Source organism: Pelophylax lessonae (genome assembly GCF_965119305.1).
Source record: "Pelophylax lessonae genome assembly, chromosome: 1".
Classification (NCBI taxonomy): Eukaryota; Metazoa; Chordata; class Amphibia; order Anura; family Ranidae; genus Pelophylax; species Pelophylax lessonae.
The window spans coordinates 790185859-790209354 of record NC_138768.1 but is presented as its reverse complement, the minus strand read 5'-3'; the positions used below and the strand labels follow the sequence as shown (position 1 = coordinate 790209354).

The following is a 23496-nucleotide window of genomic DNA, read 5'->3' as shown; positions in this document are numbered from 1 at the left end:
TGGGTATTCTAAAGGTGATATGCTTTATATTTTTAGTACATGCTTTTGGACACTTGTTAATTTTACGGTGGGCTTCATGTATGAAATTGTAATACAGGAGACATTTCTTGTTTGAGATGCCTTGTTTTGCTTTCAATCTGAACCAAAATCCATCCTTTTTAGCGCCTTGAGGTGACTGCGTGCCAACAATGATATACTTTGAATCTAAAAACCGAAAAAATGGCCAGATGGCAAAAGGTTAAAAATCTTTACTTAGATCTTTGTAGTAATAACAACATAGCTTGTCATCAGAGAATTGGTAAACACTGGCATTCATCGACAGTGATCACTTTCTCAAGGTGACTGGCACTGAACTGTCACCTTGAGAAAGGTAACCAACTGGTCACTTAAACATTAGTTTCATATTTTTTTTCACAAGCTAGGTGATTATATTTGGGATCTCTGTAAAGATTTAAGATCTTTTCACCTTTTTTATTTTTTTGTTATACTTTTAGACCTGGACTGCAGAAGTAAAATTTCAAAGGAGGTCAGTTGCTATGAGAAGAGAGAAATTTTGCTTATAGTATACTTTTTATACATTGGTCCAGTGCCTTACAGAAGCACCTTTTTTATGTTAATTTCTATAGGAACTTGGTACATGTACATTTCCAGTTAAAGCAGGAAGAGTTTATACATACAGGAATCTGACCCATTTCTTCTTTGTAGGCATCCATTCATGGTGGTTCACACTAGAGATTGACCGATTATCGGCAAAGCCGATATATCGAGGGCCGATATGGACTTTCCCCGATATATCGGAATCGGCTCTTAATTTACCGATATTGCCGATATTTCAAGGAAAGTGCTTGTACACGGGTGATGCCCGCAGCTAGAGGCATCACCCTGGTACTGGTGTCCATAGCCCATGGTCTGCTTTCTTGTAATGACAACCGATGCGGCTGAGAAGCCACTTTGCTGTCATTCCAAGGAGCTGGAGGAGACGTCTCTTCCCCCCCCCCCTCCCGCCACCTTCCGCTGCTCGCACGGGTCTCCCATCCCACCGGAAGACCTGGGAATCCTACCTTCACCGCTGCCGTCTGCCCCGGGTCTCCATTTCTTTGAATTCGGTGCCGCTGCGTACCCGGAAGTCATGTCATGACATGACTTCCGGGTACTGGCGGCGCCAAATTCAAAAACCCTACAGCATTCAAAACAGCCAAACTTGGCATTTTGAATGCTTAAGTGCAGAGGAGGGGTTTGGGGTCTTTTAGACCCCCAGATCCCTCCACCACAGTACCTGTAGACATTTAATTTAACATTTAAATGTTTTTTAATGTCCGAAGATATCGGCCGATACCTGATGACCAAAATATTGGTATTGGCGGTAAAAAAACTATATCGGTCGATCACTAGTTCACACCATGCATTGTGTTAACACATGCATTAAAGTGACATTGTCCCATGTATATAAAAAAAATCAAGCCAGAACTATGCAAGAGAAGCTGCATACATACCTCTCAAGCAGATGGTGGAATCCTAATTCTTTTGCACAACTGCTGTCTGACCTTTTCTGTATGTGTCAAATACCATGTTCCCTGCTGGGTGCTTTGGTGCCTCTGTTTGGCCACTATGTCTCTACTATGTGTCTTGTAATATTGTCCCACCCAGTGGGGAACCAGGCACCCAACACTTTTGGCAACCTCGAATAACAGCAGTACCTGCAGCTCTATAAGCTCTTCGCTGTATGAGCAGGATTTCACCTACCTCATGCTGAACTCTTATATTAAACTTCCCAATTTCGTACTTCTAGTTGGATTTTTTTTTTATATATGTGTGACACTCTCTTTAAGGCATGCATATTTTTTTCTTGACGTTTGCTAAGGCAGTCCATTGTTTTTAAGTAAGCTGCCAAAACTTCAATGCATATGTTCAGACATGCACCATTTTTAGTGCACTGATAAATCCCTGTTGCAGTGCGCTAAAACGCAAGTGCATTATACTTTGCCGACTAGGTGAATCAGGGCGCCTGTGCATTACCATACCCTATGTGTGAAAGGGCACCTAATGTTCAAAGAGCACGATCTTGGCTGATGCAGCTTGTGCAAATGCAATATTCGAAAAAAAAGCAAACCGATCAATTAAAGTTTACTAAAGTGTAAACTTGTCCATTGTAACCAGATTTCAAACCCTTTGTGAAAATAAAACAAGGGATCTATTTTTTTGTAGAGAACTTTATTTTGTCCATTTTTTTTTTTTTTTTTTTTTTTTAATTCGGACTCTAAGAATTATAATTATTGATCACACCAAAATCTAGTATTTGTGGCACAGATGTGTACTCTTACTGCAATCACTGAATATCAAATATTTTCTAGTGTTCTATGAAGGGTTGGTTCACAGTGTTAAAGGGCACAGAATTGAAGAGCCTTCTATATGGCCAGCTGGCTGGTAAGCACCTAGAGGTACTTACAGCCACTCCTAACCCCTGCTGCTATGCCCAAATACAGCACCATTCTGACAGGCAAAGCTTCAGCATTTTCTTGCAGGGTCAAGCTTCCTACTTTAAGCCTTTCACATTCAGTTGTAATTTTTTTTTAACCAAATTTTAATTAATTTTATAATTCAGTGATACTGATTTAAATAAGTGAAGAAAAATAAAATGTAATATATAATATAAAAAAGGTAATAAACAGTACTATATGCACTAAAAGGATGATTATACTCTGCACTAACATGTATTGGTTAGGATTTGCTGTTTAAAACAGCACTCCATAATAGAATTTTCCTTTGGTATTATGATGAAGTTAGCAGCTATTGAAAATACTAAATTGCTATTTCCTGTTCTGCTGAACCATGTCTTCTAGTTCTGTTAGTACATGAAAGTTCAAACTACGATCACCCTTCCATTTATGTAAGTAGAACATTGAGGTGCTGAATTGTGATTTTTGGCTCCTTTTTTATAATGTTCAGTGAATGGCAGTTGATGACAAGAAAGCATAGGGCCTGTACTGAAAACTTATAAAAACAAACTATTATTGCAAATGGGGATGTAATGTGTTGTAATACTTCACAAAAAGCACAAAGTATACCTGCACTTTCATTGAACATTGCACATTTGTACTTGTCCAGCATATGAAAAAAATGTCAATGGGTTGCCATTACTAAAGATGAATCCTTTTTTTCACAGCATGTTCTGGTGTTAGTATATTTGTTTTAAAAAGGGTCCCTAGCCATTAATACAGGGGGACGAGGATGCTACTTTGAACAGACCTGTTCTGCATGAAGATCAATGAGTGATTTGTATCATGAGAGCATATTGTTTCAGAGCACATTTGGGTGAATTCAGAGCTTAGAGGCTGAAGACAGTATTTTTAGAAAGACTTTCTCTCCCATTAACTTCATATTTTGGCCTTTTTTAGATGCTGTTGTGATAAGTGCAAATTGAAATTCAGTTGTCCTGTTGTAGAAATTGTCTAAGCTGCGCATGTGTTTTATGTAGTGCCAACCTTTTTTGCCAAAATCTAGTATTTAAAACTGAATTTGAGGCAAGCTGTGAAATACAAAGGTGATATACATGAAAGAAAGCCAAAGATTTGTTTTTCTGTCCATCCAGCCCTGAGATTTACACACCCAGCACAGTCCTGCCTGGTAGGGCAGACCTGATTTTTCTCTACTGCAGTTAAAGCTGAAATAAACCCTCCCATCCTTTTGCTGCCAAAGAAGGTTCCATCTTTGCACGTATTTAGATCTGCAATTGCCATCCTGTTTAGCTATGATCCCAGTCTTTGAGGGCTTGAAAGTTCGGTGAGAGCTGACATAAGCACACGGACAACTTTGAGAGCTATCACCAGAGGCATGCCTTAAATGCAACATACACTTTATATATGCTAATAGGCTGAATGTAAATGGAACCCTACAGATAACCATGTTTTTTTTGAGGATTTAATCCTCCTTTATTGGATATTGCTTACTTTTGTTATAAGATACACCTTCATATTAGAACATCAACATTGTAATCAAACAATAGAACCTTACTTGAAAAATCTCCTTCCACAAAGTGAGTGCTGGCTGTGGGTTTCCAGAAAGTCTTGGAAATTACTGCAGCTTTGCATTTTCTCTGCTGTTTACTTTTAATTTAGAAGTCGACTAAATATCCAATGCTAGCTTTCGCCTGCAGTAATTCCTGTACTGACTCTGCCTCCTGCTTTTAGCACCTCAGTAGTTCAGAAGGCAGACTCTGAAATATGTGACACCGAAGTACACAGGGCACAGAATAGAGAGTTATGCAAAAAGAGTAAAGTGTTCAATAATTGAGTTTCAGACAAATTAAAAAATAGCTTTAACCAGTTACGTTATTTTTAGCACCATCAGTGCAATGTATTTGGAAATTAACAAGCATTGTAAGAAAAATGATACCTATAGTATTATACTTTGTGAAATTCCTGTATTTTACCAAAGTATCTGTGGATAAATAAAGACTTTGAGATCACGTTTAAATACCGTACTTGGCTTTAGTGACCATTTTTTTTGAAGACTTTGTTGACATGGAGTTATCTTTTTTTGAAGTCTTCTTCAAAATGTGGATTTTTGAGAAACAAAAACACCTCTTATTTGTCTTACCAGAATTTTATGGTCAATGTTCTTTTAAACTGGAAGTTCTTTGGTCCTACTGACAGTGCACCTTCACATTTTGTGTCTGTTACAACAATGTATTCCTTATTTGGTTGAGCCATTCTAGGGGTTTTTTGGGCAGATGGCTCTTTTTCTGTTTCATTTTCCAAAGGTAAAGGATGGAGAAGTAGAATATATCCTATTTTTGTTCTTTTACTTTATTCTATCTTGTGAGTTCTGTTATTGACATAAGCAGGACTAGCACAGTAGGCCTACAGACTTGGTGGAAGAAATACAGTAAAAAGGAGCTTTCTTGTAAAACGATCAACCTCTTAATTTTTTCCAATTGTAAATTAAATGATTTCATGGACCTATGTGCATAATTTATATTTTTATGTCAATGTATTCTTGGGTTAGAAGAAATTAAACTAGAAAATGTTCTTTGTTCAGAAGAGATGTTAGTGGAGGGTTGTTGCTTTAGAAAGCCAAGGTTATGTGTCTACAGGCTATAGAGATGGAAATCCAGCCCTTGAAAAAGAATATTCATCTTTTGTATGTTTTGTAGAACAGATAAAAGGGAGGAAAAAAGCACTGTGTGCACATATTCACGTGTAGGCACTCATTATTTTATTTTTTTTTTTTTTTTACCTCCTAGTTTCACAAAGGATTTACAATTAATTTTAGCAAGAAACATGCATTGCTTGATTGAAAGCTCTGTGTTTGTATTGTTTTGGTTGTTTTTCCCCATTTTCTAATTTCTCCACCTTTTTTGTAAAGTCTAACTAACAAATTGGAAACAGTATTGCGATTTTGAAGACGGAAACCCAACAATTCTTGTTTAAAAGTTGAAAACACAACCAAGTTTATAGTGGTTTTTCCCTTAATGTTCTTAACATTACTTAAATCTAAGTTGTTCAAATTGGACGTTTAATGGTTTTATTAATTTGCAGTTTTAGTAAATCTATGATACTACTGGAGGCAAATTGTTCTACTCTAGATCCGAATGGATTTTAGTTTAGTGTTTCTCATCTCATCCATTTGTTTTGTAGGCAATGTTTTGTTGAATCTGTTCTCACTGATTAATAAAATGTTCAAAAATATTTTTACAAAAAAATTACATTTGTGGTTATGAAATAAAACATTTTATAAAAGTAATAGTCTACAGTATGACTTCTGTTTTGTAGTTTTAAGTAAATTGTGCTTTGATATTTCTCTTCACCACAACCTGACACAAGTTTCAGTCCTAAATCTCTAATTGCATAGTTGCATAGGAAGGATATAGCTGTGTTCTGAATAGACAAGCTGTGCTGCGCTCCCTCCCTGTCACAAATTTACCTCATGTGTCTGGAAAACTTTTTAGAAGTGAGACATGCTGATAACAGGAACGAAGCACCAGAAAAAAACGACATTTGTAGCTTTGGGTAGAGATAAGTAAACACTACAAATATGTGCTTTGTTCATGATTGAGGATTACAACCACTTTACACTTGTGTGGGTGTGAGCATGGATGTTTGTAAATAATTATGCCTTTGCCATTTCCCATATCCGTGTATACTTTGTTCGATAAGATGCCCATCTAAAACTTTTTTTTTTAAGTGATCCACACTTTCCGCTGACACCACTGATCACAATCAGGGGAGTGGGTGTAGGGAGTGCCACATCCTAACTACCCTAACCATAAAAAAAAAAAAAAACTCCACGCAGATTTAAGGTAAACCACTTCTTGTCCAACTTCATTTAATGGCCTCATGTTGTCTTAAACCACCTGATAATGAATACCCACAGTATGTAATCAGCTTTTAATACAAATTTTTTAAATTTGATCCTTGAATAGATACTTTGTGTACAATTGTTGAGTTTGGTCAGTTTGTATAAATGTTATACCTTTGTATAATTTTGAAAATTGGTCTTTGCTAGGGATACTCTTAAATATAACGAGCGGGGCCCTCTGAATTTCTATTGTATTAAAGTGTATTGTATTTGTACTGTCTACCCTCAAGTTATAAAGCGCTGCATAAACGGTTGGCGCTATATAAATCCTATATAATAATAATAATGAACTGTAACAAAAATCTTTTTAGCTGTTCACAAGCATTAGCAGTCATAAATATTCCTCATGCTTGCTTAAAGCCCCACTCGGGGATAAAACTTTTTACCACCCACCTCTCTAACCTATTTTGACAGCTCCCCCCCCCCCCCCCTTACCTGGTGAAGCCACATCTCATACCATCACTGGTTCTGGTGTGGGACCACTAATCCAGAGCTGCAATGGTGCCCTTACCACCAGCCCCGTGGGGACAGTCCCCTTTTTCTCTCCTGAGAGAACCCAAGAAGTGTCCAGGTCTTGTAGGCAGGGGCATGGACACTCGAGGACTCCAAGCAGGAAGTAAGAAAAGGAATAGAGTGCTGCCTAAAGTGGGTCTAAACATTCCTATCCTTTTGTCTGCAGTTGCCATGGTGTTGCACATGTGATGGCGTGGCAGTTTAGTTGAGAGCACAAACTCACTGTAACTCCATTTATCCACCTCGGTCAAATCAAGTTGTATTTATTCATTAATATGCAAGGCTTGCAGTGAATGGCTGAGCAACACTCATCCGGACTCTGTTTTTTGTTCCAGGGAACAAGACGGGAAGTTCTTGTACCACTGTCAAGCACAGCGCTGTATACTGTATGTAGCTAATGCTATTTATACCGTGCTTTCAGCGGGTAAATCTGTTTGTAAGGAAAATCCATATGAACTATTAAAAGTTAAAAGAAACCTGGAGTTCAGCTTTTAGTGAACCCTGTGTGGACAAGAATGGGGTTAGTTTAATTTTCCATAGGTAAAGTGAATTATGAATTAAAAAAAAAAAATTTTTGCTAGTAGTCTTCTAATTAGATTTCAGTTCTCATATTTAGGAGTCTTTATCGTAGGGAAAATATACAAGACAGTAGATGCTAACAATAAGAATAAAAATAAACAAGTCAGCGACTTTGCTAACTAAACAAACAATACATTACATCTGCTGACACAAACAACTGACAAAAGAGTTAGTGAAATACAAGTAAGAGTGCAAGAGTGAGTTTAATGTCCAAGGTGATGTATGTGGGCACAGATGCTGTCAGATTCCCAACACCATCATAGTGTAAAATAAATATGCACTCCCCAGAGAATGTGGACCCAAACTACCATATAACAAATGGGTCAGGCAAGGCTCATGTGGTATGTCATAGGTTACCCCGACAATTGCTGCATCCTGGGACGATCCAGTGTGTGATCATATGGTGAAGAAAAGGAAGGTGGAATCTCCCAATGACATATGGGAATAAGCCAAATAACACAAACCTAGTGTAAATTCGCTAAAAACAATTTATTAAAGGAAAGGAAATACATTTACAGACATCCGAAGGTACCAGCACATATAATGAACAATGGATTCAGGCTGTCTTTGGCATGGTCCTGGTATGTTTTTGTTCAGTGTTGGCAACATTTTAGGTCAAATGTTCTGCAAAGAGTCAATCAATCAGAAGAGGAGGGCGGGTTAAAAAACAATGCCTTCCCTGACAATTTCTTCTGCTTTTTCCATCAACAAGCAATAGAGGCGACTTCTTATAAAACTCAATAATATTATTCACTGATTCAAATTTCTGTAAAAAAAAAAAAAAAGGGTTACAAATTTTACATTTTTGTTCAAAATATTCCATCAATCTTAACTGTATACTTCATTTCAAATAGGATGTATAGTGTTGTATTATAGATCTCCTATATGTAACTAAAATGTACATTTATAAAGAAGTTTCCATATTTTTGTCAGGTACATATAAAATATGGTATATACAGTGCCTTGCGAAAGTATTCAGCCCCTTGAACTTTGCGACCTTTTACCACATTTCAGGCTTCAAACCTAAAGGTATAAAACTAATTTTTTGTGAAGAATCAACAAGTGGGACACAATCATGAAGTGGAACGAACTTTATTGAATATTTCAAACTTTAACAAATAAAAAACTGGAAAAATTGGGCGTGAAAAATTATTCAGCCCCTTTACTTTCAGTGCAGCAAACTCTCCAGAAGTTCAGTGAGGATCTCTGAATGATCCAATGTTGACCTAAATGACTAATGATGATAAATAGAATCCACCTGTGTGTAATCAAGTCTTCGTATAAATGCACCTGCACTGTGATAGTCTCAGAGGCCTGTTTAAAGCGCAGAGAGCATCATGAAGAACAAGGAACACACCAGGCAGGTCCGAGATAAACTGTTGTGGAGAAGTTTAAAGCTGGATTTGGATACAAAAAGATTTCCCAAGCTTTAAACATCCAAGGGGCACTGTGCAAGCGATAATATTGAAATGGAAGGAGTATCAGACCACTGCAAATCTACGAAGACCTGGCCGTCCCTCTAAACTTTCAGCTCATACAAGGAGAAGACTGATCAGAGATGCAGCCAAGAGGCCCATGATCACTCTGGATGAACTGCAGAGATCTACAGCAACAATCAGTCGTATACTGCAAATCTGGCCTTTATGGAAGAGTGGCAAGAAAGCCATTTCTTAAAGATATCCATAAAAAGTGTTGTTTAAAGTTTGCCACAAGCCACCTGGGAGACACACCAAACATGTGGAAGAAGGTGCTCTGGTCAGATGAAACCAAAATCCAACTTTTTGGCAACAATGCAGGACCATTCTGGAAGAAAACCTGATGGAGTCTGCAAAAGACCTGAGACTGGGACAGAGATTTGTCTTCCAACAAGACAGTGATCCAAAACATAAAGCAAAATCTACAATGGAATGGTTCACAAATAAACATATCCAGGTGTTAGAATGGCCAAGTCAAAGTCCAGACCTGAATCCAATCGAGAATCTGTGGAAAGAACTGAAAACTGCTGTTCACAAATGCCCTCCATCCAACCTCACTGAGCTCGAGATGTTTTGCAAGGAGGAATGGGCAAAAATTTCAGTCTCTCGATGTGCAAAACTGATAGAGACATACCCCAAGCGACTTACAGCTGTAATCGCAGCAAAAGGTGGCGCTACAAAGTATTAACTTAAGGGGGCTGAATAATTTTGCATGCCCAATTTTTCAGTTTTTTATTTGTTAAAGTTTGAAATATCCAATAGATTTCGTTCCACTTCATGATTGTGTCCCACTTGTTGTTGATTCTTCACAAAAAATTACAGTTTCATATCTTTGTTTGAAGCCTGAAATGTGGCAAAAGGTCAAAAAGTTCAAGGGGGCCGAATACTTTCGCAAGGCACTGTATATATATATTTATTATGCTCTAGAATTATCTAGACTCCCTTTCACATGTTTACCAAGTTATCTGTGTTTATTAAATGTAAAAGACTTGCCACTAAAATTCAACCACTCAGATCATTCTCAGTTGGATGACCAGGTGTGTTATCACACTACAGATTGCACACTTTACTGCCGCTTCTGCCTAGAGCCCTTTTATAAGGTGCTTAGGCACTTCCTACCACCCTTTTGCCACAAAGACTTGACTACACCATCCAGGTTACTGAGTATTCCTTCCTGGATACACTTACCCCATTTCTGCACCCCACTCAGTGAGTACCCACAGAGAAATACCCTCACACATAGCAATTGTGGAAACCAGGCAAAAGGGAGCCATGGCAAAAGCTCAGGCAAACATTTGCTGTGCCGAGGGCCAGCACAGCATTCCTCTTCTAGTGATAATGCTTTAATTGCACTAGAGCAAGACCCAGTTTTAACATGGTCTCTCTATACCTGATCCTAACTTTGTCTCTGGCACACAACAGAGGGCTTATCTGACTAAGGCAACTATGTCACAATAACATAGTAACTATACTACAACAATAACTATAATGCAGCCATCATTGTCCAGGGCTCAAACACCAGGCTCTTATTGTAGCTCCACCATATCTACCAGATTCAGATCAGAGTCAGGTCCCAATATGCCTGCCCAAGAAAAAAAGCAGACATGGATGGGAATGAGGAGTACCCAGCAGCAGTATTCAAGGAGTCCACTGAGAATTTCTCAGCCCCACACTCCCAGGCACCTCTGTTGCTTGCTAATGTTGATATGCTCACTCATACTGCACTAAAGCCTTGGCATTATTGCACTTGAATCTCCTCCTGTCTTGCTATGCTCCTTTGAAACGCAGAGCACACCAGTGCTCCACCCAGGCTATAGCTTCTAAGCCCAACTTCAGGCCTTCCAGTGGTTTTCAAGGGGTACAAAATAGAGTTTGAAACTCTACCTCATCACCACATTTTCTTTCAGTCTAACCAAAATCTTGACAAGGACAGTTAGATTTTCAGAATTCCCTGAACCATCTTTTATCCCAGTGAGTAGTTGTTCCAGTACCTTAAAGCCGGGTACACACCATGAGGTTTCAGACTAATGATTGTCTTTTTTTGTATGCTAATCTCATATAAAATATGAAGAGTTTAGTAAAGTTACAACAATTCTCGTACGAAAGAATAAAAATTTGAAAAAGTTGTAATGTGTTGTACTGTAATTGTATTTTCGACCGTTAACTGTACTGATTGAATGGAAATTGTATGATCTGGTATCGTGTGAGAACGTTTTTTTGTGCTTGTTTAATTGGATAATATCGGATAAACTGTCATGATCGGCTCTCGAAAGCTCTGTTCTAATGATCAGATTATCGTATGATTGATTCAAAAGCAGTATTTTTCATACAATTTTCTGTTCAAACCTGCTCACAGTACCAAAACTTTCTTGGGGTTTTCATCCTATCCTGGACCTAAAAACCCTAAACAAATACCTTCTAATTCCAGAATTAAAAAGGGGAATCCAAACTTTGGGAAAGGGAAATACTTGACATCAGTAGGCATCCAATGTGCCTATCTTCACATCCCCATTTATCTTCATCAGTGCTTTCTATACTCGAGTCCTTTTTAGTGTCACACTGCTCTTTGGCCTATCCTATTCTCACAGGGTAGTCACAAAGGTACTCCCATCTGTTCTGGCCTTTCTTACAATTTAGGGCATCGAAGTCACAACTAATCCAATCTGCATTTGAAGAACTCCTCTCCCTTCCCGCTATCTCCAAAACTCAACATATTCATTGCTCCAGGCTTTCAGTAAGTGATGAGCTTTCAAAAAGTAGTGAGTGTACAGCTTGTATAACAGTGCATATTTGCTTTCCCTTCAAATAACTCAACACAGCCATTAATGTCTAAACCGTTGGAAACAAAAATGAGTACCCCCGAAGTGAAAATATCCAAATTGGGCCCAGTGTCAACATTTTGTGTGGCCACCATTTATCAGCACTGCCTTAACCCTCTTGGGCATGGAATTCACCAGAGCTTCACAGGTTGCCACTGGAGTCCTCTTCCACTCCTCCATGACGACATCACAGAGCTGGTGGATGTTAGAGATCTCCATTTGAGCAGGCCCCACAGATGCTCAATGGGGTTTAAGTCTGGAGACATGCTTGACCATTCCATCACCTTTACCCTCAGCTTCTTTAGCAAGGCAGTGGTCGTCTTGGAGGTATGTTTGGGGGTCGTTATCGTGTTGGAATACTGCCATGCGGCCCAGTCTACGAAGGGAAGAGATCATGCTCTGCTTCAGTATGTAACTGTACATGTTGGCATTCATGGTTCCCTCTATGAACTATAGCTCCCCTTGTAAGCACTCATGCAGCCCCAGACCATGACACTCCCACCACCATGCTTGACTGTAGTAGGCAAGACACACTTGTCTTTGTACTCCTCACCTTGTTGTTGCCACACACGCTTGACACATCTGAACCAAATAAGTTTATCTTGGGCTCATTAGACCACAGGACATGGTTCCAGTAATCCATGTCCTTAGTCTGCTTGTCTTCAGCAAAATGTGGGCCTTCTTGTGCATCATCTTTAGAAGAGGCTTCCTTTTGGGATGACAGCCATGCATACCAATCTGATGCAGTGTACGGCGTATGGTCTGAGCACTGACATGCTGCCCCCCCTTTCAACCTCTGCAGCAATGCTGGCAGCACTCATACGTCTATTTCCTGAAGACAACCTCTGGATATGACGCTGAGCACGTGCACTAAACTTCTTTGGTCGACCATGGCGAGCCCTGTACTGAGTGGAACTTGTCCTGTCAAACCGCTGTATGGTCTTGACCACCATACTGCAGCTCAGTTTCAGGGTCTTGGCACTCTTCTTTTAGCCTAGGCCATCTTTATGTAGAGCAACAATTCTTTTTCAGATCCTCAGAGAGTTCTTTGCCGTGAGGTGCCATGTTGAACTTCCAGTGACTAGTATGCGAGAGTGAGAGCCTGAGACCTTGTAACCCTAACAAGGCACTTGACACTGGGGAGGGAAAATGGCTAAATGGGCCCAATTTGGACATTTTCACTTAGGGGTGTGCTCCCTTTTGTTGCCAGCGGTCTAGACAATAATGGTTGTGTTGAGTTATTTTGAGGGGACAGCAAATTTTCACTGTTATACAAGATGTACACTCACTATTTACATAAATTTACATTTACAAAAATGTGAGGGGTGTACTCGCTTTTGTGAGATAATGTACATATGAATGTATAATGGTTATCATTTTGTATGTTTATAGATCTACATCCACTGACCACATTCTCCTGAGGAATTGAACATTGTTCATAAAAGGCGTTGAGGCAAAAATCCTGAGTCTATAGACAGTGGGAACTACTGTGAAACAAAGATGTTCTCAAAGATTAAACTAAACTGCAATTTACAAAGAGTGGTCATATGTCTTTAAAAGATGTTCTGTGTTAAAATTTTGGATATGTATATGAATAACCAGCCTTAATGTGTCATTTTAAGTAGTAGTAGTCATTTTCTAAGTTGTACCTACATGTAAGCCTAGAATGAATATCTCCTAAACCTGCTGTGTTTAGGAGATATTTACACTACATTCAGCCAGTGAAGGCACTGGCGCTCTGAAGGTCTGGCATATTGTACTTGACCTTCAGAGCTCTGTGCCAAGGGCTCCCATGCACATACGCGGGAGTGACGTCGTTGCTCTGGCCACTCATACAGCCAGAGCCAGGAACCTGGAATACGGACCAGGGGAAGACAGCGGTGACAGCGCACCACTGGAGGGCTTGGTTCTAAGGTAAGTATTTCATAACGTGCTAGTATGTGATGCATACTAGCTCATTATGCCATTGCCTTGTGGGTTATTTGTTTTCTGTGGATTACTACTGATTTTGCTTTCTCTTTACCGACCCTTTCTCCTATCCAGAAAAGCCAGGAATTCCCTAGCTTGGTGGATTTACAACCCAGCCTTGACAATAGCGAAACCTTTCCTGCCATGACTGGAAAGTGCTATTGACAGATGCCATTTTTTCCGGCTGTGGCAGAGTGTTCCAACCCCTCATGGTTCAAGGACCGTGGTCACTAAAGGAAGCCAAGCTCCCCTTCAACATCCTGGAGCTCAGAGCGAAAAGGATTGGTTTTAATCACTGGACCAATCAGGTTGCATGCAGACAATGCCACAACTGTGAACTACATCAATCACCAAGTGAGTACCAGGTGTCTTGCAGCCTCGAAGGAAGCAAGCAATCTCTTCTGTCCACATCCCAAAAGTGGACAATTGGAAGTCAGAATACCTATCACTTGGGCCAAGGGGAATGGGCCCTCCACCCTGACATTTTCAACCTGATATATCCGAGATGAGGACTCCAAACATGGATATCCTGGCCTCCAAATCCAACAACAAGATACCCCTGTTTGTGGCATGGACCAAGAAACCCGAAAATATGCTTTGATAGTTCCCTTGACTGCTCCTCAAAATAGAGCAAGAGAAGAAACGGGTGATTCCTATTGCACCAAACTGGCCGAGAAGAACCTGGTACACAATCATACTCAGACTGCTAGGTGACGACCCCTGGCCTCTTCCCAACAGTTCAGATTTACTGTCTCAAGCATCCCTATTCCAACCTGCACTGGCTTTAACAGCATGGCTGTTGACAACTTGACACCTATGATTTAAAGGACAAAGGGATCTCTGCATCTTTCATCCCTACTTTTCTAAAAAGAAGAAAACCTACTTGCAGAAACATGCTATCTTACCTGGAAATTCTTCTTTGCCTGACATGAACACAGATCCCTTCAATACCAAAGAATAATTAGTTCCGCACATTCTGGCCTTCCTGCAATGAGGACTTGACCAGAATGTGGCTCTAAGCACTCTAAAAGGAAGGGTTTCAGCCTTGTCTGTTCCTTCCAAACATCTCTGGCCTTGTTGTTGCTTGTTAAAACCATTATTCAAGGTGTATCTCTGATCAGGTTCCCCTTACTGCACCCTGTGCTTCCTTGGGACATCAATCTTGTTCTCTCTGCCCTGCCTAAATCACCCTTTGAACCCACTAGGGGAATCCCCCTATAAAAGAGCCTTCTTGTTTGCTATCACGTCTTTTAGAGGTGTCTCTGAGCTAGCAGCTCTCTTGCAGCTACAAGGACAAGGTAGTCTTCTGCCCAAGGCAGTCCTTTCTTCCTAAGGTGGTATCAGTCTTCTACCTCAATGAAGTCATTGCCCTTCCATCTCTATACCCTGCTCTTAAGCACCTAAACGAAACTGTTCTTTATTGTCTGGATATAGGCAAAGCCATCAGAGTCTACCTCAAAGTTACACCTTCTATCAGGCATAAGGGCTCCCTATTTGTCTTACCCTCAGGACCTTACATGGAAAGCCTGCTTTAAAGTCCACCATCACTATAGGGGTAAGACAACTCATCTTTGGAGCTTACACTCTGAAGGAAAAAGCCCCTCCAGCACTTCTGCAAGTTCACTCCCCCAGATTGGTAGGAGTTTCCTGGGTTTTCTGATAAGCCTCTCTTGCCTTGCTTTGTAAGGCTGCTAAGTGGTCTTCTGTTCATTCCTTTTCAAAGTTCTACTAGGTGGACTTTTCTGAGTAGGCAGCTTTGGGCCACAAGGTTCTTGCAGCAGCTTTCTGAAGTTGAGTCTATTGACTCTTGTTGGAAGACCTATTAGCACAGTTCTGTTTGCCTTCTCGTTTATTGCTTGGTGACATACCAGGGACTATGAATATTCATCCTGTGTCTTATACTGAACAATTACAGGTATTTAATAAAATACATTTTGACTTGCCTGTACATTTCATATCTTTGGATCACAGATAGCTGCCATAACCCCAGTATTTTTTTAAACGGCGGGTGGTCAGCTTTCAGATAAGGGTGGTCCCAGTGGCAGATTCACATTGGAATTACCCTTACGGTGCAGGGGAAGAGGTGCCCCCCCCCTCCTCCTGCCGCGTCCCAGACGTTTTCCCAGCTTACCGGACCCGCCGACAGCGGGGAAAACTATCCGGTCCCGGATCCTCAGAGACAGGAAGTCGAGTGAGGGCAAGATGGCCCTCACTCGACTCTATGGTCTTGGAGGATCGGAGCTATGTCAAAAGTCGTTGCCTAGCAACCGGTTTAAAGGGCCGCTTTTTTTTTTTTTTTCTTTTTTAACAATTTTTAGTTGTGAGGTGTGAGGTCTTTTTGACCCCAAATCTCACAATAAAGAGGACCTGTCATGCCTATTTCTATTACAAGGGATGTTTACATTCCTTGTAATAGGAATAAAAATGATCAAACTGTAAAAATAAAAAATTAATAAAATAAATAAGAAAAAAAAATTAAAGTGCCCTGTCCCTGTTAGCTCGCGCGCAGAAGCGAACGCATACGCAAGTCCTGCCCACATATGTAAACGGTGTTCAAACCACACATGTGAGGTATCGCCGCGATCGTTAGAGCGAGAGCAATAATTTGAGTGCTAGACCTCCTCTGTAACTCTAAGCTGGTAACCTGTACAAATTTTTAAATTGTTGCCTATGGGGATTTTTAAGTACCAATGTTTGGCACCATTCCGTGAGCGTGCGAAATTTTGAAGCATGACGTGTAGGGTATCTAATTACTCGGCGTAACATTATCTTTCACATTATGGAAAAAAATTGGGTTAAATTTACTGGTTTCTTGTTTTTTAATTAAAAAAAGTGATTTTTTTTTCAAAAAAATCGCATTTGGAAGACTGCTGCGCAAATATGGTGTGATAAAAAATATTGCAACGATCTCCATTTTATTCTCTAGGGTCTCTGCTAAAAAAATATATAATGTTGGGGGGTTCTAAGTAGTTTTCTAGCAAAAAAAATGATTTTAGCTTGTAAACACCAAGTGTCAAAAATAGGCCCAATCTTAAAGTGGATAAATGGACAACTTTGTGTAAAGTGCTACTTGGATGTTAGGCCTCTGTATGTGGCTAGGCTGTGTAAAAGTGTTACACATGTGGTATCGCCATACTCAGGAGGATTAGCAGAATGTATTTTGGGGTGCAATGTTTGCTATGTACATGCTATGTGTTAGAAATATTGCATAAATAGACAGCTTTGTGTAAAAAAAAAATGCGTTTTCATTTTCTTTCCACATTTTCCTAAAACTTGTGGAAAAGAATGACATATTCAAAAGACTCATTATGCCTCAAAAATTATACGTTGGGCTGTTTGCTTTCCAAAATGGGGTCATTTTATGGGGGTTTCCATTGTCCTGGTGCTCCAGGGCCTTCAAAAGTGCGATAGGTTGTCAGGAAATTATATGTGTAATTTATGCTCCTAGAATGCCGGACTGTGCTACTTGGATATTAGGCCTCTGTATGTGGCTAGTCTGGGAAACAGTCTCACACATGTGGTATCTCTATACTCAGGAGGAGTAGTAGAATGCGTTTTGGGGTGTAGTTGCAAGTATACATATGCTGTGTGAGAAAAATAACCTGTTAATACGTCAATTTGTAAAAAAAAAAAAAAAAAAATCTTCATTTTGCAAAGAATTGTGGGAAAAAATTACAACTTCAAAAAACTCACCATGCCCCTTATTAAATACCTTGGAATATCTACTTTCCAAAAGGGGTCATTTGGGGGGTATTTGTACTTTCCTGACTTTTTAGTGTCTCAAGAAATGAGATAGGCCTTCAGTACATCAGGTGTGGTCAAGTGTGATCAATTTTCAATGATTAGCGCCATCACTTGTGGACTCTATAACTTTCACAAAGACCAAATAATATATACTTATTTGGGTTATTTTTTTACCAAAGATAAGTAGCAGTATAAATTTTGGCCAAAATTTTTTGAAGAAAAATTACTAATTTGCAAAATTTTATGACAGAAACAAAGAAAATGTGTTTTTTTCACAATATTTTCTGTCTTTTTTTATTTATAGCACAAAAAATAAAAAACCCAGTAGTGATTAAATACCATCAAAAGAAAGCTCTATTTGTGTGAAGAAAAGGACACAATTTTTTTATGGGTACAGTGTTGCATGACTGAGTAATTGTCATTCGAAGTGTGAGAGCGCTGAAAGCTGAAAATCGGTCTGGGCAGGAAGGGGGTGAAAGTGCACTGTAGGCAAGTGGTTAAACTGCAGTCTGATGAGCAAAATGCCTAGGAATGTCTAAGTACTAAGTTAATTTAGCGAGCTGCAAGAGCAATACCGAGTGGGGGTGAGTTGCTAAGATCTACATCCAGTATCTCTTTAAGTGAAGGAAGCTGATCTGAGGTAATCACTGTGGTGACAACTGACCAGATTCTGGTATAACTATAGGGCCGGTAATATGCAAAGATGAATTAGGGACCCTTCCCACTAAACCAAAGGAAACTGCCTAGTTCAATATTATGTCCCTGACTAGTTGTAATGGTGCTAGGCCAGGTGTAACCCGCCAAGCTTCGCAAATATTTGTATATTTTTTTCAGGCATCCTCTGTGTTGATATACCAATTTTTTCCCCTTATGAAGGTATCCATAATAGCCTTCACCCAAGCTGTATGGGAAAGGGAGGGTTGTAGAAAGCCATTTCTGAGCTATGAGCTTTTGAGCAATCAACAATAGACTAAGGATTGCAGTATACAGTATGTATGAGGAGTATAGTTCCTCATCTAACCAGACCAATAAGCAGAGCTTAGGATCCAAAGGAAGGGTAAGGTTCCAAATTGTATTAATCAATTCAATAACAAATGCCCAGTATCTTACAAATTAGGGACACTTTTATAACATATGAAGAAGGGTGCTTTTCATTTTCACACCTGGGGCAGAGAGGAGCATCCCTCCTGTGCCATGCTTTTAATCTCTAAGGTGTACGGTATGTGTGATGAATGATAAAAAGCTGGGTAAGCTTTTGGGCTGGCCAGCGAGAGACGCAGTGAATACATTGTCAAGTATAGCAGACCATTCCTAATTAGTGATGTCGCGAACCTAAAATTCGCCGTTCGCGAATGGCGAACGCGAACATCGGCAAATGTTCGCGAACCGGGCGAACCGCCATAGACTTTAATAGGCAGGCGAATTTTAAAACCCACAGGGACTCTTTCTGGCCACAATAGTAATGGAAAAGTTGTTTCAAGGGGACAAACACCTGGACTGTGGCATGCCGGAGAGGGATCACACAAAAAAAAGTTCTTAAAAATTTTAATTTTTTGATAGAGAGCCAATTATTGGAAAAATTTTAAAAAAAATAAAAATAAAAAATTTCTTTGGATTTAGCATCTGGGGGGTCTAAAAAGTGTACCTGTGAAGTTTCAGCTCTGTAGCATGTCCAGAACCAGAAAAAAAATAGAATTAGGGTTAGGGCTAGGGTTAGGTTAGGGTTAGGGCTAGGGTTAGGTTTAGGGTTTGGGTTATTTTTATGGCTAGGGTTAGGGTTAGAGGGTTAGAGTTATGGTTAGAGGGTTAGGGTTAGGTTTAGTGTTAGGGGCTAGGGTTAGGGTTACGGTGAGATACTTAGGGTTAGAGTTAGTAGCCCTACCCCTCTAACCCTAAGCACTAAAAATAACCCTAACCTTAGCCCTGACCCTAACCCTAGCCCTAACCTTAGCCCTCACCCTAACCCTAGCCCTAACCCTAGCCCTAACCCTAATTCTATTTCTTTCTGGTTCTGGACATGCTACAGAGCTGAAACTTCACAGGTACACTTTTTAGACCCCCCAGACAATAAATCCAAAGAAATTTTTTTTTTTTTTTTTTCAATAATTGTCTCTCTATCAAAAATGACAATTTTTAAGAACTTTTTTTGTGTGAAGTTTCAGCTTTGTAGCATGTCCAGAACCAGAAACAAAAGATAATTTCTCAGTAGAGCAGGGACACCTGGACTGTGGCATGCCGGAGGGGGATCCATGGCAAAACGCCCATGGAAAATTACGTAGTTGACGCAGAGTCGGGTTTTGATCCATAAAGGGCATAAATCACCTAACATTCCTAAATTGTTTGGAATAACGTGCTTTAAAACATCCAGTGTGTGAATACGATCAGGTATGATGTTTTATCGGTCAAGTAGTGTAAGGGTTACGCCCGCTTCACAGTGACAAACCAAACTCTGACAGACCAAACTCCCCGTTTAACAACAGTCAGTCAGTCAGTCCATTTGCACAACCGCAAACTCCCCATTTGCACAAGGTTGGATACCAAGCTAGTCATGTCCCGTTCCTTGTCCTCACTGACATCATTGAAGGTCTCTTCCTCCACCCAGCCACGTACAACACCAAGGGTCCCCGAAAGGTGAGAACAAGCCCCCTGGGACGCCTGCTGTGGCTGGTATTCCACCTCCTCAAAGCCACCTTCCTCCTCTGACTTCTCTTCTTCAGACTCCTCTCTCTGCGTTGCCACAGGTCCAGCAATTGACAACGACAAGGCTTCTTCTGGTGGTGATGGGGACCACAACTCTTCCTCTTCATGCTCATCTACAGCCTGATCCAGTACTCTTCGCAGGGCACGCTCCAGAAAAAACGCATATGGGATGAGGTCGATGATGTTGCCTTGGGTTCGACTGACCAGTGACCACCAGGGTTGTCACCTCCGCAAAAGGACGCATGAGCCTACAGCCATTGTTCATGAGCATTCAGTAACGCGGCCAAAAAATACCCAGCTCCGCAGAAACAATGAAAGAAAATTAATGTTTTTTCTATGAAAAATTATCCTGCGGATCGCTTTTGGTCTGTACACAATGAAGCAACGACCTTATCATCTGGGGTGTGCCAACACAATCCTAGAGGTGATCGCTTCATTGTGATACGCAAGCCCCTTTACCACGACAAGGTAACGAGCACGAAGGGGAATTGACACATGTATGTGCCTTTTTTTTTGTTTTTTGTTTTTTTGCAGCCACAGTGTAGCACCAGAGGCCAGAAAAATTAGGCATGTACACATGCATGAAAAAGCAGGTATTGTTGCAGCCGCTGCTGTAGCAGCGGCCTGAAAAATTGAGGTTTTAAGGCAGAAAGTGCACTAAAACATTGCGGCTTGAACCGTAGTTGGTGGCGGAGACGTCACGTAAGTCATCCGGCATGCAGAGAATGATTAAAGACAGCAGCGTGTGGACCATTTTTAGGCCAAGGCATCTCAGTCATCACCAGGCCTTTTTTAGTCAAATGCATCCCCCACTGTCAGTCCCTTCGGGATCCATGCCTCATTCATCTTAATAAACGTGAGGTAATCAAGACTTTTTTGACCTAGGCGACTTCTCTTCTCAGTGACAATACCTCCTGCTGCTCTGAAGGTCCTTTCTGACAGCACACTTGAAGCGGGGCAGGCCAGAAGTTCAATGGCAAATTGGGATAGCTCAGGCCACAGGTCAAGCCTGCACACCCAGTAGTCAAGGGGTTCATCGCTCCTCAGAGTGTCGATATCTGCAGTTAAGGCAAGGTAGTCTGCTACCTGTCGGTCGAGTCGTTCTCTGAGGGTGGACCCCGAAGGGCTGTGGCGATGCATAGGACTAAAAAAGCTCCACATGTCCTCCATCAACAAGACGTCTGTAAAGCGTCCTGTCCTTGCCGGCGTGGTTGTGGTGGTAGGAGGAGGATTACTTTCACCTCTTCCCCTGTTGGATTCCCGTTGTGCTGTGACATCACCCTTATATGCTGTGTAAAGCATACTTTTTAACTTATTTTGTAGCTGCTGCATCCTTTGCGACTGCCGGTAATTGGGTAACATATCACAGACTTTCTGCTTATACCGGGGGTCTAGTAGCGTGGCCACCCAGTACAGGTTGTTCTCCTTCAGCCTTTTTATACGAGGGTCCCTCAACAGGCATGACAGCATGAAAGACCCCATTTGCACAAGGTTGGATGCCGAGCTACTCATGTCCAATTCCTCGTCCTCACTGATGTCATTGAAGGTGTGTTCTTCCCCCCAGCCACGTACAACACCACGGGTACCAGATAGGTGACAACGAGCACCCTGGGATGCCTGCTGTGGTTGCTGTTCCTCCTCCTCAAAGCCACATTCCTCCTCTGACTCCTCTTCCTCACACTCCTCTTCCAGTGTTGCCGCAGGTCCAGCAATCGATGGTAAGGCTGTTTCTGGTGGTGGTGATGGTGACCACAACTCTTCCTCTTCCTCTTCACGCTCATCTACGGCCTGATCCAGCACTCTTCGCAGGGCACGCTCCAGGAAAAAAACATATGGGATGATGTCGCTGATGGTGCCTTCGGTGCGACTCACTAGGTTTGTCACCTCCTCAAAAGGACGCATGAGCCTACAGGCATTGCGCATGAGCGTCCAGTAACGTGGCAAAAAAATACCCAGCTCCGCAGAGGCTGTCCTAGCACCCCGGTCATACAAATACTCGTTGACCGCTTTTTCTTGTTGGAGCAGGCGGTCGAACATTAGCAGTGTTGAATTCCAACGTGTCGGGCTGTCGCAAATCAAGCGCCTCACTGGCATGTTGTTTCGCCGCTGAATATCTGCAAAGTGCGCCATGGCCGTGTAGGAACGCCTGAAATGGCCACACACCTTCCTGGCCTGCTTGAGGACGTCCTGTAAGCCTGGGTACTTCTGCACAAAACGTTGCACAATCAGATTCAACACATGTGCCATGCACGGCACATGTGTCAACTTGCCCAAATTCAATGCCGCCAACAAATTGCTGCCGTTGTCACACACCAATTTGCCGATCTCCAGTTGGTGCGGGGTCAGCCACTGATCCACCTGTGCTTTCAGGGCGGACAGTAGTGCTGGTCCGGTGTGACTCTCTGCTTTCAGGCAAGTCAACCCCAAGACAGCGTGACACTGTCGTATCCGGCATGTGGAATAGCCCCTGGGGAGCTGGGGGGGTGCAGTTGGTGTGGAGCAAGACGCAACAGCAGAAGAGGACTCAGCCGAGGAGGTTAGCAAAGAGGATGGAGTAGGAGGAGTAGAGGAGGTGGCAGCAGGCCTGCCTGCAAGTCGTGGCGGTGTCACCAACTCCTCTGCAGCAGAGCCACGCATTCCATGCTTGGCAGCCGCCAGCAGGTTTACCCAATGCGCAGTGTAAGTTATATACCTGCCCTGACCGTGCTTTGCAGACCAGCTATCAGTGGTCAGATGGACCCTTGCCCCAACACTGTGTGCCAGACGGGACATGATTTCCTTTTCCACAATAGAGTACAGGTTGGGGATTGCCTTTTGTGAAAAATAATTTCGGCCAGGTACCTTCCACTGCGGTGTCCCAATAGCGACAAATTTTTTGAAGCCCTCAGACTCCACCAGCTTGTATGGTAAAAGCTGGCGGGCTAAGAGTTCCGACAAGCCAGCTGTCAGACGCCGGGCAAGGGGGTGACTCTGTGAGATTGGCTTCTTACGCTCAAACATTTCCTTGACAGACACCTGACTGTGGGCAGGTGAGCAGGAACTGCTGAAGGTGAGAGGCGGAGGGGCGGGTTGTTGATAGGGGGCATGGAGGACAGCAGTGGTTGACGTGGCTGAAGATGCTGGACCAGGAGGAGGATGGTGGCTTTCAGTTTGTGTGCTGCTTTTACTCATGTGTTGATCCCATAGGCGTTTGTGATGTGAGATCATGTGCCTCCGCAAAGCAGTTGTACCTAGGTGGGTGTTGGACTTCCCACGACTCAGTTTCTTTTGGCACAGGTTACAAATGGCATCGCTGATATCAGAGGCAGACACACAAAAAAAATGCCACACTGCTGAGCTTT

The 23496-nt window shown here is 41.6% G+C and overlaps 1 protein-coding gene across 1 annotated transcript in view; it reads right to left on the bottom strand.

The window, feature by feature from the left end:
* Positions 1 to 8033: 8033 nt before the first annotated feature.
* CLNK (cytokine dependent hematopoietic cell linker) overlaps positions 8034 to 23496 on the bottom strand; it is a gene marked incomplete at its 5' end in the record, with an annotated part of 67329 nt that continues 51866 nt past the window's right edge. Inside the window, one exon of the mRNA XM_082243751.1 lies at positions 8034 to 8215. Within this exon, the coding sequence (XP_082099877.1) occupies positions 8084 to 8215 (132 nt within the window). The 3' untranslated portion in view covers positions 8034 to 8083. The remainder of the gene's footprint in view (positions 8216 to 23496) is intronic.